Here is a 16800-nt window from a genome sequence, read left to right on the forward strand (position 1 = left end):
ACGTGAGCTACGGAAGCACTTCGCCTTATAATTCTTCGAGGATCATCAGACCACTCTGATTCGTATCGGTACCTGCAGCGGTAATTGTTGATATGGCTATCTGTCGTCAGGTCAACCTAACACCAGAGTCTCGCCGATGTTTACCAGCCCGATCTCTTCACCCCATTTCAATCCTGCAGTATCCGCGGCCTCTTTCCAATTTTTCGGCGGTGTTCTGACGTCCTCATAGTACTGTGAAAGGCCTCCACGGACAGTACCATAATGCATACCGATAGATTTCTTGCTCCTGACATCTCGATGTATGTGAATGGAATCCCATGGGTTAGCATGGACCGCAGACATGAACACCCTCGGTTCACACAACCCTATCGGAAGCAGCGCGAGGTCAAATGGACCAAGCAAATCGCCAATCTGTTTGAAAGCAGGACAGGCCGGATGTGACTCTTCTTCTTCATGAGTGAGATTAGGATCCGCAATCGCTCGATATGCGGTGTCGCCTGAGAAGAATAACTTCTTCTGATCGCCTTGCAGTTCTTCGATGCCGAACGAACACCACAGGTCGTAGTTACGGTCGAAAGGACTTCTGCCCGAGAAGTGCTGGGACGGGGTGCATGTGATTTTCACAGAACCAACGTCCTCAACCTGCACTTCGAACTGATCCCACCAGTCCACCTCGGTAATGCAGGATCGAGAGATGCCATGTCCAACCAGCCAGCGAGAGCTATGAAGCCCGACCAGGATGTGAACCTTGGATTTCCGATGGGCACAGATTGCCTTCAGGGTTTCAGCATCGGCATGGTCATAATGATTGTGGGAAATCAGAATGAGATCGATTTCGACATTGTCCAGTAATTCATGTATCGTACATGGGGCAGGGTTGTATCGTTTGGGACCCAAGAAGGTGACCGGGGATGTGCGTTCAGAGAACAGCGGATCACATAGGATATTGAACCCACGGGATGCACCAGCCGGGGTTGAAGTTTGTAATAGGAAGCTGGCATGACCAATCCAAGTTACCTTGAACCCAGGATCGGGAAAGGCGAAGTCGATCTTTTGTACCTGCACAAGCTCCGATCGATCTGGGACCGGCTTGAACGGAGGCTTATCTTTCGAGAACCGGGTCTTGAATACGTTCATCAAACCTTGACTTTGATGGGGAAATGATGGCCATGGATTTTGAAATCCAGTGGGTGGATTCCCAACATGATGTGATTTGGCTTCGCCAGGGAGCAGTGAGGGTAGAGAATTGATGGTAACCATGATGGCAGCACCGGTAGGGATACTAAGATAGTTCCACGTATCAGTGTGAGGAAATCACTCTGGCCATGTTGAAAGAGCCTGGCGCAAGAAATGAGATATGCTTTGATGTCTGCCTGAAGAGATACCAGGTAGATAGTTATTGGCTTCATCGGAGGCTGTGGTTTGTCATGTCGATGAGCCGTTCATCTGAGGCATTATGGCCGATAAAGTCCGAGCGAGGACTGCCTCGTGCGTTGAGGTTGGGAGAAACACGTGCGCATAAGTGTTAGTGCCGCTTATGGTTTAGCGTTTGGCGGGCCGGATAAACATTCGCAGTCACGTGAGCTGGCAACCACGGTGATCACGTGTGCCAAGGATATCAACCTCGGCGCAGAAACCTGATGACTCAGCATCACTTTCAACATCTGTCGAGCTTCGTCGTACCATTTACTCGTTGCTGTGCCCTGTCCATACTCCATATCTTTTCTTTCTGGTATTCCTTGTACAAGTTGAAGATGCAGAAAGACATTGCGATGTGCGTGTTTGCTACGAGTCAGCTGCACGGAAGACGGGCACTTGTAGCCACGTACGGCACCTCCAGGTAGCTCCATGACTGCCGGTCAACTACTCTTTTGGGTATTTCGCCAGAATATCGGATCGGGGTCTCCAACTCCGAGAAACATTATTGAATCATCCGTCGATCTGATGGACTAGTAACTCATATATACGACCTGATCTACTCTTGATGCACCACCGTCAAGACCCAAGGTAGGTCAGGTCTGAGGGATCATTCCACTTCCATTCTGCTTCCCTCTGTCAACTCGATCACGACACTGCAATCAGCCCACCATGATCCCCCCTCTCGTCTCCCTCGAGGAGCACTTCTTCTCCGCCGCGATGCTGGCCTCCCCGACAGCAGCGCAATACGGCGAGCAGTTCAAGCACATCCCGGGGTTGCGCGAAAAGCTATCGGACGTGGGCGCCCTCCGCCTCTCCTCCATGGACGCCAACAACATCTCGCTCCAAATTGTGTCTCACGCCCCAGGCTCCCTGTCCGCAGGCGAATGCAGGGCCGCGAACGAGCAGCTCTCACACGCCATCGCGCAGCACCCGGACCGCTTCGCCGGCTTCGCCGTCCTGCCCGTCAGCTCGCCCGCGTCCTGCGCTGCGGAACTCAGACGGTGCGTTGAAGAGCTCGGCTTCGTCGGCGCCCTGATCGACAACCACTCCTCCACCGGGGCATATTACGACGGGGCGGAATACCTGCCTCTCTTCGAGACCGCCCAGGCCCTCGACGTCCCGATCTACTTGCACCCAACCTGGCCGACCGAACCCATGCTCATATCGCTCTACACAGGCAACTTTCCCCTGTCGGCAACACAATCTATCTCCGCGTCCGCTTTCGGCTGGCACTCGGACGTCGCGACACACATCCTGCGGTTGTTCGCGGCCGGGCTCTTCGACACGCTGCCAAAGCTAAAACTCATCGTCGGCCACATGGGTGAAATGCTGCCATTCATGCTGGCGCGCATCAACCAGCTGTCCGTGCGGTGGGCCCCAGGCCAGCGAAGTTTCCAACAGGTCTACGATGAGAATCTGTGGATCACAACGAGTGGGAACTGGAGTGTCGATCCCATGGCGTGTATCTTGCGGAACACCAAGATCGAGCATGTGTTATTCTCGGTGGATTATCCGTTTGCCAGGAACGAGGATGGAGTCAGGCTTATGCAGGAGTTGGAGGAGAGCGAGCTTGTGGACGAGAAGGGGCTCGAGTTGATCGCGCATGGAAATGCGGAGGCGTTGTTGAGGGTGAAGATGCGAGGGGGGAGGAACGAAGGTGGTGATAGGGGCTCGTGATAGTCTGTGAGGATAGTCAAGCAGATGTTTCACCTGAGGCTTAAAGAGGGAACAGGCTGGCACGGCGACCATGACATGAGCATTGTGAATGTGATTATGATATTGGAATGAAAAAGCCAAGGGTAGATTTTTGGCCATTATATCCTCTGCTCTGCTTGTGCTCCAGCATTCGATCCGTCCAGATAGAACACGTGAAATTGGAAACCAAATCTGCCTCCGTTGAAATCCTCATTTGTTGACACACATGGCTTCACCTCCACATACCTCATCTCTTAATGCTTGACAACTTGGAGCGACTGAGCATGTCCACCAGATATAGAGCACAATTCCCAACCCAAACTAACGCCATCGCTTCAAAACAGACCAAGGCTAATTTCAGGACATAGGGCGGACGTCTGTAGAGCGGGCCCAGCAAATAGACATAAGTTGAACCATATATTATCGCTTATGCAGACTCCGCCTGGGAGCACCTCCACCACCCAACTCGGCCGGATCGACCGTGCGGAAGCCGCTACGTCGAGGAGGATCCCTCTTGGGCGGCCGCACGGGCGAATGCTCCTCGATGACCTCAACAACATCATCTTCCTCCTCGTCGACGATGACGCTATCAGGCTCCATGTGCCGCTCCTCCACCACCACTCTGTCCTCCCGTTCTCGCACGATCCGCTCACGCCGTGGACTGCTGACTTCAGTCATGGCGCGGGATCGGCTCCTGGAGCGGCCGTGCGAGCGTCGGTGATGGTGTTCTTCCACGATCACCTCCTCGCGCTGGTTCCATCCAGAGAGACGGATGGCGGATAGGATGATGTACAAAATGACGATGAAGCCTGCTATTGCGCCTAAGGTTATGCCCACAACAGCACCAGGCGCAGGGCCAGAGTTGAGGCCTGCATAGGTGGTGGGGATGGCGAGGACAACCCCTTGGCGTTTTTGTAGAGACGGCGGTGACGTGAGGTATACGGGTTCGTTGGCTGAGGATGTCCGGGGGCCAAGGGCTTCCCGTATGGCGCGGCGGGTGAGGTGCCCTGCGTCTTTTATGATTGTCGCGAAGACAGAGGCAAGGGGTGGTGGGCTCCCGTCGTCCAGAGCTCGCGAAGACATAGATTGAAAAGAGCGGGAGAACAGTTGGAGGAGCTGGTTACCCACGGAGCCAGTGGCGGCGATGGTAGGTGCCATTTGCGAGAAAGCGAGGTGAGGGTGCGAGAGAGCTCTTTACTGAGAGTTTGTCTGTGCTCTTGCTGTGGGTATAGAAATATAGGCAGAGTGGATAGAATAGATAGGTCCGTGTCGATAGGTCTCAGCTCAGCTGCGGGCACAAATGGCCGGGATATCGAGAGAACAAGTAGCTAGTCAATGGCGATAACGAGCGACAGAGAGCATGGTATGGATCACGGCTCATGGATTGAGAAGGAAGAGAAGAGCACCTGAATCACAGAGACGAAGAATGAGCGAACAGGTGAGCAGAAGGAAGCAGATGGAGGGGTGGTGAAGGTGACGGAGGTGGTTTGTAGAGACGAGATGGGAAGTAGTTGAGGATGGAGTGATTGACCGAATGGAACAATTCAATCCCAGCCACGTCAGATTTCGAAGATCCACTGTGTCCACAATTGCAAGGATTCAAGCATGTCCAGGCCTTTGCAGCTGCTGGCCGTCCCGAGAGCCCCGCCGAGTCACGCCTAAAACGGGTTAAAGGTCGCCTAAGGACGATGAAATCATGGTGGTTGGTGTTTGGCCTTTCGGCGCTTGCGGGGAGACCAGGGGCTGCTAAGTGGAAAGTCTTCGGGCATGTTGGTTTGGCTAAGGTGATCACTAACCGACTGCCCATTAGACCCACAAAAGCGAAGCCGATAGGCGTTAATTCCCCTTGAACCGAGATTCTCCAGGGACGGTGCTTAACTAATACACGGCGAAATCTTAGGCATCTATAATTACTCCGTACATACCACCAGTGCTGGTAGGTTCAATTCCTTGTCTTTCAACGGACTCTATATATCAACATCAGACGCCTTGCATGGGCCAGGTCAGATCACATACGCCTTCAGTGCTGCCCTCAAAAGTCGTCAACATTCCCCAGATCCCATTTCCGCGTCGTCAACTTCCTCTGCTTCTTCACTGTTGCTGGCTGTTGTTCAACATCCCTGTCCCCGTCTCCCTCACGCGTGGCGCTTGAGCTCCTCAGGGACAGTTTTCGTGGTGAAACATCACACATACTCAGACTCTCCTTACTCGCCTTCGCCTTGATTGTCGTCTCACTGTCTCGAGCTCGAAGTGACGCAAGGAATGGATTCGTCGCAATATTAACATTCGATCCCTCCTGCAACACCGATCCCTTCGTCGGTGATTTCTTTGTTGTCCGTGCCTTTTTGGTCGGACTTCGACTTTGCAGCTCTTGTTCCAATGCTCGAAGTTTCGCGCGGAGTCTCTCATTTTCGTGCTCCAGTTCCGCAACCACAGCATCTGCCGACTTGTCTTCATGGATCGTCATCTGTTTTGTCTTTTGTAGGATGTCCAGTTTGTCGTCCAGGAACTCCTCCGTCCGCACCTTTTCTTGTTCCCATGCTTTCCGCCACCTCGTCTTTTCCTCCTCCATCTGTTCTTCCATCTCAGTCCAACATTCATCTCGCACTTCTTGCTCCATCACCTCAAGTTTCTCCTCGGTGGCTTGGAGCTTCAATTCAGCTTCCGTTCGCTTGATTTCCACCTCCGCGAGCCGGATCACCAAGGCATCACATTCTTCCGCTAGCCTTGCGACTTCATTCGTTGCCTGCTCTAACTCCTGTGCGTTGAAATAACCGTCCTGTGGTGTGTGACGTCCGTTGTGCAATGCAGTACCTGGTCTTGTTTGAGATCCATTGCCCAATATAGCACTGGCAACACTAGGGATTCGGGGCACTGTAACTTCGCGTGCAAGTGCTGAGTATCGCAAAATCTGGCTGGTCGCGTTGAAGTCTCCTTGGGGATCGGCTGTCACAATCATCACGGCCTTCTGCGGTGGTCGACATGTGCTGTTGTGGTTCGATGTCGGAAAGGAGTTTGAAAATAACAACTCCGTCAGCTTGCACTGTCGGAATGGTACAATCGGCTTGCTACCCTCTTGTTGGCAATCACTCTGGACTTGCAGGCACTGTCCCAGGTACATCAAACTCTCGTTGATCTTGCCTGCTTCAGCAAGTGTCGAACCCGTGGTTTTAGCATTTCTCGCTCGCTCAGACCCTGCCAAATCAACAATTGACATGGTCCCACCCGTCCATGTTGGCATTCCGTACCCATAACCCCGTGTTTCAACTTTCTTCTTGACCTCAATGCAGAAAAATCCATGGCTTCGAGAACTGACACTGTTGCTGCCTGTTCCAGCCACTCGTCGTTCCATAAGACCTGTCTCGAGCACCATCATCGCTTCATCATAACTCCCACAGACAATCTTTCGAAGCCCAGCCACCACCTTTCGATCGTGCGACATTTCAGTGTTCTTGAACAAAAGTGGCCGCCTGAGCAGACCTTTTTGAAGCGCCGCTCCTTGACGCGTTGACATTGCAGGCGCGTTGGGTGATGTTGCATTCGAGAGTAGATCGAAAATCCGGTCATTGTACACCTCATACATGGAGATGAGTACAACATAGTCTGTGTTGGGGTCAATGTCTACCGTGAATGATGACACGTCGGGCTGTTGCGCTAGAGTACTTGGGCGCGGAAGCTGAGGCCGCCGAGAGTGATATATGGTCGATTCCTTTACACAAATTGCTTTAGCAGAGGACCTCCTTGGACTTTTCAACCGTGAAAATAGGGGAACTTTCGAGGGGGGATACCACCGCTCCTTTTCCGGGCTACCTTCAACCTCGAGAGCCATGGGTAGAATCCGTCTGGGGGCAGGGCTACCGGTGAATTGGCCAGGCACGAAGTTCAGTCCTGACAACTTTGCGGCATCCATTTGTAGGGAAGATGATGGAAAAGAGCTGGGAAGCTCGATGGAATAATTGCCTACCAGCATGGGGGTTTGAGCTCTAGACATGGGTGTCTGCGCTCGCGATAGCCTGGCCCGGTCACCATCTCCATAAATCGACTCCAAGAAGGTAATTGCGGATGAAATTTGGGATTCGGCTGGGTCTGATGCTTGAAGCGAGGCAAGAAGTCCACTGTCAGTGGGAAGATCTGGATGGTCGGGTCGCCGAATATTCTGTCCGATCGACCTAAACAAGACGTCAAGTGTCATTTGAGTAAGGCCTCGTTGCGACTTCGATCCCAAAATTGTGTGACTCTGCACATATTGTTAGTAAGATAGAGTCGCTCGTTCAGTGGGTGACTACCTTTCCGCTTCCAGTGACTCCTAGTGTTGCCACCAACCCATCTCTTCCAGTCTGCAGGACAGTTTTGATCGTTTCAGCAGTCCCAGTCTCGTCGAATACATCCAACTGGTTAGCTTTCTCTTGAAATATCTTGGTGAATCCGAAGCGTTCGATCGCCCGTTTCCTGGAATCATTCGGGGGCTGCAGAGTGATATGAGTAGAAAACAGCGAGCTCGGTGGCTTCGCTTGCATGCTTTGCGCGGAAGGTGGTTCCACGATCAGCCAGGGCTCGATCTTGTCCTTGGAGGTGGATGTGTGAATTGGTGGTCGAAGGCGCAGGTAGACCTGAAAGAGCGAGGTCTGAGGTGCCATCTTGGTCGGACTGTCCATCCTGAAGATCGGCTGGGGAGTTTTTCCAAAATATATGCAAGCACAACGTCGGAGGGTAGTCGAGATGATGGTCGTCTGTCAGTTTTGGTCACCAGCACCCTGATGGATGCCCTCAAGAATTCGTGCTGCATCAGGCACTCTGGAAGTCTTGGCGCGTAAACAAATCGGGGTTGCCACGGCAGGACCGATGGCGCATGTCTCGGCTAACTTGCCCAACCGTTGGTGTAGTGTCCACGTGACCCGTCGCCAAATCTCCTGCCTTTTTATGACTGCATCTCCACCTCTCCTCAAAACAAACGGTCATCGTTCTATCTACATAATCACCTCTCATGTGCCTTTGTTCTGTGCCTAATTATGACTATAGCCTATCCTCACGACCTGGATAAACTATTGATCAACCCTGGTCTCAATGCTACCTTCCATGCAATTGTCACCGGTGGCAGTCGTCTGATTAAGTGCCTATTCTCTCATTAGATGCGAGGAAAACGTCATGTCGAACCCTTTTCCTCCATGATGGCGTTGAATTGCGAACGGTGTTGATACAAGATGAATGCACTCCTTGTGAATGGTGCCACTTTACCAAAAGTCATCCTCCAAACTTTCGGTGGCCGTTGGATTCATCCTCCGAAGAGGGTCTTCCAGTTCAACCCATCCAATGAAAGGCTTGCTCACTCCGAATCCGGTATATCTTTGTAACCATATGGAAAACTCTTTGATCTTTTCAATGTCATTTGCGAGGTATTGATTTTCTTCTTGCCTCAAAGAACCTCGCGTAGAGAACGCCCGCTATGCGTGTTCAGCAAAGGCCGCGGCCAGAAAGGCGGTAGTCAGTGTGATGCACTTACCATAAATCAACCTCTCCTCGTCCACGGTGGTATTTGCTCCAGCACCGTGGAAACAACCACCAAGCATCATGAACGCATCACCAGGTTCCAAATCTGCGCATTCGATCGATGGATCATCGTTTGAGGGAGGTGGGAGAGAATACTCCCAAAGATGGATTCCAGGGATGATTCTTGTTGCTCCATTTTCTGTTCTCGTCTTGATTCCTGCAACGAAGAAACACACCATTGCGTCTCTTCCAGGGTGGTGTGCTGTTACTCCCGGATGAAAGGTGTGGTATATGTGATCACCCCGATGCAGTGATTGAGCTTTGGTCCCGGGGCGAACAGAGAAGGTGACTGTGGTGCTCAGCTGAGGCAACGAAACGGAGTTGTGAGATTTGGGAGTTTTGCGCAACCTGTACTGATACGAGGCTACCATGATGGTGGCTCTTCTCCAACAAGTATGCCTGTAGAAGAAGTCCTAATTTGAGTGGAATCCTTATTCGATCAGAAAAGGTATTCACTTCGCCTGTTCAGAAATGTCACCATGTATTCTGATTCACCAGAAGTGAAGGCATTTCTGACGTGGTCGAAGGGGGAACCAAACCTCTGGCGGAAGTAGGGCTATAACTACCACAACCGCCAGGTATGCTACATTACTTGAGTGCGTCTCCATCTTTATCCTCAGCCATCTACCGCTACCAATACTTTGCACCATGTCCCCACTTATCTACCTGCCAATATGGTCTTGTGATTTCCTTCTCAACGCACAGCATTAGGCCTCATCATTATCCTAGGTTTCCTCGTGTTCTTAGCATTCTTTCGCCTGCCCGGCCCTTTCCGTCCCACCGGCCCTTCTTTTACCCTCTAGGACGCCCTTAGATGCACCATTGGCCGATACAGATCAGTACTGTAAGTTCTTCCTGGATTCCAAAGATGTCTTGATTGTTGTCAAGACTGGTGCAAATGAGATCCACGACAAGCTCCCGACACAGCTTTTGACCGGACTTCGCTGCTATCAACACATACTCATTTTCTCCGATCGCGAGCAACGCATCGGCCCGTTCGTCGTCCATGATGCATTAAGAAATGCCTCCGACATATTGAAAACTCAGGACCCTGATTTCGATTACTATCGCACTCTACAAGACTACAAGGGAAATGGCGAAGATAAAACCAGTCTGCGACACAAGAGTGGAAAGGCCGCTTGGAATTTGGACAAGTACAAGTTCCTTCATATGCTAGAAGAAACATGGAATTTACGACCTCACCGAAAGTGGTACATCTTCATCGAGGCCGATACCTATCTAGTCCGGACGAATTTATTACTCTGGCTAGAGCGCCAGGATCCCTCCCAGCTTCTTTATTTCGGCTCTCCAACTTATGTTAACGGCGAAGCCTTTGCCCATGGAGGGAGTGGCGTGGTGCTGTCAGGAGCAGCTCTGTCCAAATTTGCCAACGGCGACCCTGGAATTGCCGCGCGATATGATGCTATGGTGAAGTCTGAATCATTCGGTGATTACGTCCTGATGAAGGCTCTACGCGACAAAGGAGTAGTGTTTAGCGGTCGCTGGCCCATGCTTCAAGCTGAAAAGCCAGCAACAATACCGTTCGGTCCTGGGCCAGATAATGGAGTAAGACATTGGTGTCAGCCCATCGTTACCATGCATCACATTACCCCTGAAGAAGCATGCGTTATTTGGGATTTTGAGCAGCAGAGAAAAAGCCCTAAGGTTTGTATTCGCCACTACCGTCCATGGAAAGCCAACGCAAGCTAAAATCTCGACAACAGGAACCTCTTCTTCTTCAAGAACTCTACCAGGAAATGATCCACCCCGCCGTCCAAGCCAAGCGCGAAGACTGGGACAATTCCTCCGATGATCTCATGTATCGACCGCCAGGCGTCAATGGCGATCGACAGAAGTCTCGCGATGAGATGTCAGCGCTCGAACGTGAAGCGCACGTCTCATTCGAGCATTGTCGCCGAGCCTGTGGAGAACAGCCCCGCTGCGTTCAGTATATGTACTCGGGTCAAGATTGCGCATTCTCTTACTCTTATCGATTGGGCAGGAAGCGACGCCCAGAGTCGGGGGCTGCGTTTATGTCGGGGTGGGATTTGGCAAAGATCTCGCGCGATCAGACCAAGAATCGGTGTTCTTCTCCAGCATGGCTTTGAACGACATTCTAACGACATTGTTGATCTTCTTCATTGGTCCCAACTTTTCCCTCCCAGCTAGTGATGTATTAGCGTACCCTGCCGTGTTTTCAGTAGGCACGTGGAACATGACCAAGGGGATCATATTTTGCGAGATAATCGGAGCTCGCTTTTTCGACACATGATGAGACGGTTGTTTTCCTTTTGTTTGCTTTTGCCTGTAGCCTTTGGGGGATTGACCAGCATAGTCTGGATAGTGCATATGCATCTGGTATAGCTAGGACATTTATATTGCCATGATCATGTGTCTGTACCATCAAAAGATGATTGCATTCCCGACAATAATTTCCCAAGATATCTATGGGCTTGCTGAGCTTCAAATAACTCTGAACGCAACTAGACTTTGTATCTGGCGATTCTGGTCACCTAGAGCTGACTACGACGTCGGCTCGGATCACCACAAGTACTACCTTTAACTTTGCTCCTGCACAGAGAAAAATAAATGGTAGCTGATCGATGGAGCGCAGTCGGGGAATGATAAAAATTCATATCCTGCCGCGCAGAAGAATGAAAGGAGTGAGGCTTCAGAGATTATTCGCTTAGCCAAAGCTGGGGTGATTTGTTTCTTCAAGCGTCACTTATGCCAGTGAGTGAGTGGCGCAGCATCGGTAGGAGTGCAGAAAGTAAGACTAGCCGGATTGATGACCTGTGCCGGAGCCGGGTTAGATGTAGATTCAGGCGGGAGGCTGGCATCGAGAGTCCGGCGAGCAAACAACTATTTCTTGGTAGGATATGCCTTCGCTGATGTATAATATCACGGCCTTCTAGAATATAGTGAAAGTAGGGCATTGTTACAATCCGAAGCGCTACGCAGTGCTGACCAAGGGAGTTTCTTGATAAGTGGGTATCAGAATAGAATAACTAGGGATATATCGAAGAGAACTATTCTCGTTCGAGTTGTCCTAAAATATAGGTATAGGATTATAGACGAAGTTAACTAAAAACAGTTTTATCTAGGGTAGTGAGCGTATATTATAGTACTAATAGCTCCTCTAGATCTATCCTAGTCTATAATAGAGCCTAGAGAACTCTTAGATCTATAGCTCTATACGGCTATATACTAGAGCCTTGAAGGCTAACGGAGTGCGGTAGTAGTGGTGTGATGGGAAGGGGATGGTCATTCCCAAGACAATCCGAGGGACTCGTCAGACTGTATAGTATCCCAAGTACGTACTAGACTAGCGCCTGGGCGCTCTCGGGTCCGCTTCGGATAGCGTTCGAATAGCTCTCGGAGCTAGTTTGGATGCGTCGAAGCGATATAGTAGGCCACGGTCTTTACAATCGCTTGGCATCGCTAATCACAGTGGGAAGGAGGTATGGTGGCGAAACTTGTCGACTAATTAAGATCTAGGTATGGCCGCTATCAAGTAATAATCGGCTGTAAACGAATCTAGGTGGCGTGCTAATTATGCTACGGGGGCTAAAATTATAGGAGTTAATGGTCACGTGATGTAGCCTCATTCTCTATCGGCTAACTTTCCTAACTCTCCTTTAGGCGCGGGTGGCCTCGCTTTGGCGACCCTTTACGAGTAAGTGACCCGGGTTCGTAACAGTTAGGCGCCCTGTCACCAGCACCAGCCTATACTCGCCGACTTACCTCTAAAATACCTGTCTCAGCCAATGCCTGCGTGACTTAGCAACTGCTTTCGACTCTGGGTGACGTAGAGGGTTGACCAGGCGAAATGGTGACAGGGGGAATCGTCTTAAGGCATGCGACCTCCCAGGGTAGAAGTGGAGGTACGAGAGCCATCACTGGAACCTTCGGATGCGAATGCTACTGAGTCGCCCCCCCTGACATTACTACCGACGGCGGGGAAGGCGGCAAAGAACGATGACGACATTTAGTGATCTTCCATGTGTACCTTCTAGGTCATTCAAGGACCTTTCTAGAATTACGATACAGTGGGTGTTGGCATCATTGTACGAGACATCAAGTCCTCCTATCTTTGTCGAGATGATCTGGCGCAAAGATTCATTGACGTAGAGTACAGTCCGATGGGAGACCTTGACGATAACACAATCGCTGCGATCGAAACAGTCATTGTCAACTTGACGAAGTATACATTTCGATGATGCGGCAGCAGGTCTACGGAGCAACTTGTACCCAGGGAGACTATACTACAGCGGATGACCAATGACCAGCTTTGGAGAGACCTTGGCAGTGATGTGCACCTGATGATTGAATCGTGAATGAGAAAGACGAAGGGCAATGCATTACCGACGAATTCGCGCGTTAATATATATGAGCCTGATCCATCTCTCGACCGGATGAATTGCCTATGCCTGTTCGTCTCAAATGCCGTTAGTCCTCTGCTTAATCATCATATGCAAGTTTCTCCGAGATTTGGCGTTATCTCAGTTGTGGCTGACTGATCCTCTACTCCGATTGGGCCGACATGAACTTATGACGTTCGCCTGCGGGGACGAGTTTGGAATTCCATGAGAACGCTCTACACTGGTATTTAAATATTATACCAGACAAGATTTACCTACGGCAGATCATGAATTCATGCTGAGCCGAGCCCATATCGAATCAAGGCTGTGATAAAAGAGTGCAGCAATCCCTACGATTTGGAGAATGAGCATACGGGCTTTGCCCACGAGAACCTCGCCATGGGAATAAAAGGATGTTGGACTTGCAGAGGTAAACACATCAAGAGCGGAGAAGCTGCTATACGAGCGTTACTAGACGGGCTGATTTGTGCTAGAGCGCAAAGTACGATGTGACTTGCATTGGCCGAGATGTGGCAATTGCACGAAGGCGCGGCGCCTCTGTCAAGGCTATGGCATCCAGCTGTCCTGGCCTCGAGATGACGACAGGAAAAGAGCAAGAATCTCGCGAGCTACCTGCTGTACAGTGAATTCTCTTCAATCAAATGTCAAGAGATTCTTGAATTCATCCCCCTGGGACATATCGCTATCGGAGGAGCTGCAGAACAGGAAGGTTTCTGGTGCAAATCACCTCCGACACAATGCCAAGCTGCCTGATACTAACAGCACATACTACTTGTAGCTCGTTACCTTCGTACCATGAAAGTCCCTAGCCCAACCCATCTATCGCCGACCGTCATAAGTAGAGAAGAGTCACATCTACTGGGGTTCTGTATGTAGGGTAGCTCTCCTGGCCCAATCATCCTGCTGACCAAACCTCTCAGTCAACGAGTCAAGATCACTGATATTAGGACCAACCGACGAGGAGGTTTTGGCACAATTCATCTTGAGAATTGCCTTCTCGAATCCATCCGATGCGACCAACCCAGTTCTACAAGGCGTTTTTGCGCTCGCATCACTACAGCTTCACGGTAGCTTAAAGAGCTTTCCTTACAAGCATCTTGTCATATCATCAGTCAAAGAGTCAATCAACTGGCTCGACGAGAAAACGCTGCTTCAGAACTTGATGGCAACAATGCTTTTGTATCATTATGAGGTACCTAGTATAACCCGGTCCGCATAGGCTTGCCATGGTCGCCTAATAATCACAGCTCTCGCTCGAGTCTAACTCCAAAGGGAGTTGGGTAATATATCTATGCGCAGTGAAAAACATTATCAACAGGTCACCGGCAATTCACAAGCTGGTTCGGCAAGAATATTCGGTCTTCCTCGATTGGATTTATTATCACGAGGTCCTCGCAGAGTTCACAGTCAGGCATTGGAAGGTACCTTATGAAGGTTGCGGCTTTGCTCCAGAAGCAAGGTCACCCAGAGCCATCGAGGGAAGCGGTCCAAAGGTAAACGGGAAGCCTTTTGTACTTCCTTCAGCATCATCTAATACTGCGGCAGGTAGAGGAAAACATCGGCTGTCCAACTGATGTGCTCCAGCTTGTTGTACATGCATGTAGACGAGCTATGGTCACGAAACCTTCCGAGATCAATTATTCAAATGCTGGGATGGAGCGTCCGAAGATTCTGGAACAGAACATTTCCAGGGCATTGGGAGATCATGGCCCAATTCACGTGCAGTCTGCGACGCCGATAGACCGGAATACGATGGTCTCTGATCTTCATCGACTAGCGTGCTTGATATATGTCAACCGGGCCGTCCATTGCGTTGCAGGAACTGAATTCCGTCATCGACGACTTGTGAGAGAGGGATTATTGCTGTTGACCAAGATGAGAACATGCCAGAATGCGTGGCCATTGTTCATTATCGCCTGCGAAGCAGTTGGCGATGATCAACGACTTGCAGTCCTGGACGTTTTTGAGCAAAGCCTACAAGATCGAAGACGAAGATCAAGCCACATTCATTTTATTCAGCATATGGTTGAGGCTGTATGGAACCAGCACGATTTCAATGCTGAGAGCCAAGTCGATTATCTCACAATTTTCGATGCAGTTGTTGGCGGAGTTCCATTCATACCACCATTTGCTTGAATTCACATCTTGGCCCCGTCATTTCCATCCTTTGTTCTGATGGGTATTCTATCAAGATAAGATAGATCCACTCAGCTTCTAACTAGAACCAATCCTTACTGTCTCCGTGGTGTGATACAAATTTCCCACTGTTCGCTTCCGTCAAGCTCTGAATCACCCGAAGCTGAGCGGTGACTGATTCATCTACCGGTATCGGTCCATTGACGCTTGGGTCAAGTTTTCGGAATGCAGTTAGCATGAATTTGCGTACATCCGGATCGCCTGTCACTGCTTGAGCTGTTCTGGGTCAGTCATCTGTGCCGACACGATTCGTCTTGTGTATTGACTGACCAGCATCTGTATTTACCCATCCTGGACTCATAGACAGTGTCTTGATACCATCTTGGGCCAATTCGATGCCGAACTTGGTGGTAACAATGTTCATGCCAGCCTTGCTGATAGAATATCCCAGCAAGGCTGGAAGGCCAGTGATACGAGTGAATTCAATGTCTCCACTCTGACTGGAAACGAATATTATCTTCTTCTCTTTGCCGTGACGAATGAGGTCGAGGAAGGAGTTTATGACGTAGATGTTACTGATCAGGTTTGCTTTGATCTATGTGGACAGTCAGCTTTTGCTCATATCACTCAAGTGCTAGCGGAAGGATCATACGTTCGCATTAATCTCGTTCTCCAGTGCTTCCTCCTTGCCATGACTGCACTGTGTCAGCAATTTTGAACTCTCAAGTAAGCGCGCATTAGGTCTGTCCACTCACAACGCACTTGGCGGCAGCACGCTGGTCTCCGGCCCTGCAGAGCCGGCGTTGAGAATCAAGACATCAAGCGAACCGGCCGTGACTTTAGAGACTTCGGCGGCAGCCTGATCCAATTTCCTCGGGTCGGAGATATCGGTCACTACAATGTGGATGTTTTTGCGCTTTGCGGCAAGCTCCTCAAGCGGACCGGCAGTTGCTCGACTTCGAATGATGGCAAAAACTTGGTTCTTCGGATCGACAGACTTTGGCGACGGGGTCAGTGGCATGCCTTGGCCATCACTACAACTGTAACAGTAGACTTACAAGATTATCGACAAAGCCGAGCTGCAAAGATATTCTTGTTAGCATTTTGAAGATGTAATCGTTGTGGCGTTGATCTGGGGAAGCTTACGCCAATGCCTCGCGTCGCGCCAGTGATAGCCCAGGACACCATTTTCCAGTTTTGCCAATATTAGGCGGTGAGAAGCGAACAGGACAGAATATTGAAGACAGGTTGGATGATATAGATCGTTTTGTTCAGTTGGTTTGGCTGTGGTGATGCACCGACAGAAGGGGAGGTTGTCGCATCCTCTTATAGCCATCGCGATAAGCTCCGGAAGTGAGAGGCATCCGGTCGAATACATACTGTAATCACTGGAAAGTATTTGCGAAGTAATATTAATAATCCACGGTTGGAGGGCTCGCTGATACAGTCAATACGCGCATGGCAGTAGAATTATGTAAAGTGATGCAACTTTCTCCGACTCTGGGCAAATATTGAAGGTGGAAGAAGCCTCTACAGAAATCTGCCGACCGAGCCTCAATTTCAACAGCAACCTCCTTACGGATGAATGACATGAACTGCAACAAGATTACCTAGAAGACCT

At 50.3% G+C, this 16800-nt stretch overlaps 8 protein-coding genes across 8 annotated transcripts; 3 read left to right on the forward strand and 5 right to left on the reverse strand.

Annotated features, from left to right (window-relative positions):
• Nucleotides 1–111: 111 nt before the first annotated feature.
• A1O9_11548 (uncharacterized protein) lies at nt 112–1260 on the reverse strand (the record flags this gene model as incomplete). Its single annotated transcript, XM_013399444.1, has 1 exon — nt 112–1260. The coding sequence occupies one exon, from the start codon at nt 1258–1260 to the stop codon at nt 112–114; it is 1149 nt and encodes a 382-aa protein (XP_013254898.1).
• An 828-nt stretch (nt 1261–2088) lies between these two features.
• On the forward strand, nt 2089–3096 carry A1O9_11549 (uncharacterized protein; the record flags this gene model as incomplete). Its single annotated transcript, XM_013399445.1, has 1 exon — nt 2089–3096. One exon carries the CDS (start codon nt 2089–2091, stop codon nt 3094–3096), a length of 1008 nt encoding a protein of 335 aa, XP_013254899.1.
• Nucleotides 3097–3534: 438 nt separating this feature from the next.
• On the reverse strand, nt 3535–4272 carry A1O9_11550 (uncharacterized protein; the record flags this gene model as incomplete). Its single annotated transcript, XM_013399446.1, has 1 exon — nt 3535–4272. The coding sequence occupies one exon, from the start codon at nt 4270–4272 to the stop codon at nt 3535–3537; it is 738 nt and encodes a 245-aa protein (XP_013254900.1).
• Nucleotides 4273–5146: 874 nt separating this feature from the next.
• A1O9_11551 (uncharacterized protein) lies at nt 5147–7769 on the reverse strand (the record flags this gene model as incomplete). The annotated part of the gene is made up of 2 exons (XM_013399447.1): nt 5147–7351; nt 7401–7769. 2 exons carry the CDS (start codon nt 7767–7769, stop codon nt 5147–5149), a joined length of 2574 nt encoding a protein of 857 aa, XP_013254901.1.
• Nucleotides 7770–8384: 615 nt separating this feature from the next.
• On the reverse strand, nt 8385–8996 carry A1O9_11552 (uncharacterized protein; the record flags this gene model as incomplete). Its single annotated transcript, XM_013399448.1, has 2 exons — nt 8385–8555; nt 8640–8996. Coding segments are annotated over 2 exons (528 nt in total), but the record flags the coding sequence as incomplete, so codon positions are not given.
• Nucleotides 8997–9140: 144 nt separating this feature from the next.
• Nucleotides 9141–10371, forward strand: A1O9_11553 (uncharacterized protein; the record flags this gene model as incomplete). Its single annotated transcript, XM_013399449.1, has 2 exons — nt 9141–9211; nt 9465–10371. The coding sequence occupies 2 exons, from the start codon at nt 9141–9143 to the stop codon at nt 10369–10371; spliced, it is 978 nt and encodes a 325-aa protein (XP_013254903.1).
• Nucleotides 10372–13838: 3467 nt separating this feature from the next.
• A1O9_11554 (uncharacterized protein) lies at nt 13839–15179 on the forward strand (the record flags this gene model as incomplete). The annotated part of the gene is made up of 4 exons (XM_013399450.1): nt 13839–13911; nt 13964–14235; nt 14291–14536; nt 14589–15179. 4 exons carry the CDS (start codon nt 13839–13841, stop codon nt 15177–15179), a joined length of 1182 nt encoding a protein of 393 aa, XP_013254904.1.
• Nucleotides 15180–15261: 82 nt separating this feature from the next.
• Nucleotides 15262–16200, reverse strand: A1O9_11555 (uncharacterized protein; the record flags this gene model as incomplete). Its single annotated transcript, XM_013399451.1, has 4 exons — nt 15262–15449; nt 15510–15774; nt 15832–15874; nt 15935–16200. The coding sequence occupies 4 exons, from the start codon at nt 16198–16200 to the stop codon at nt 15262–15264; spliced, it is 762 nt and encodes a 253-aa protein (XP_013254905.1).
• Nucleotides 16201–16800: the final 600 nt, after the last annotated feature.

This window comes from Exophiala aquamarina (assembly GCF_000709125.1).
Source record: "Exophiala aquamarina CBS 119918 chromosome Unknown aczIA-supercont1.18, whole genome shotgun sequence".
Classification (NCBI taxonomy): domain Eukaryota; kingdom Fungi; phylum Ascomycota; class Eurotiomycetes; order Chaetothyriales; family Herpotrichiellaceae; genus Exophiala; species Exophiala aquamarina.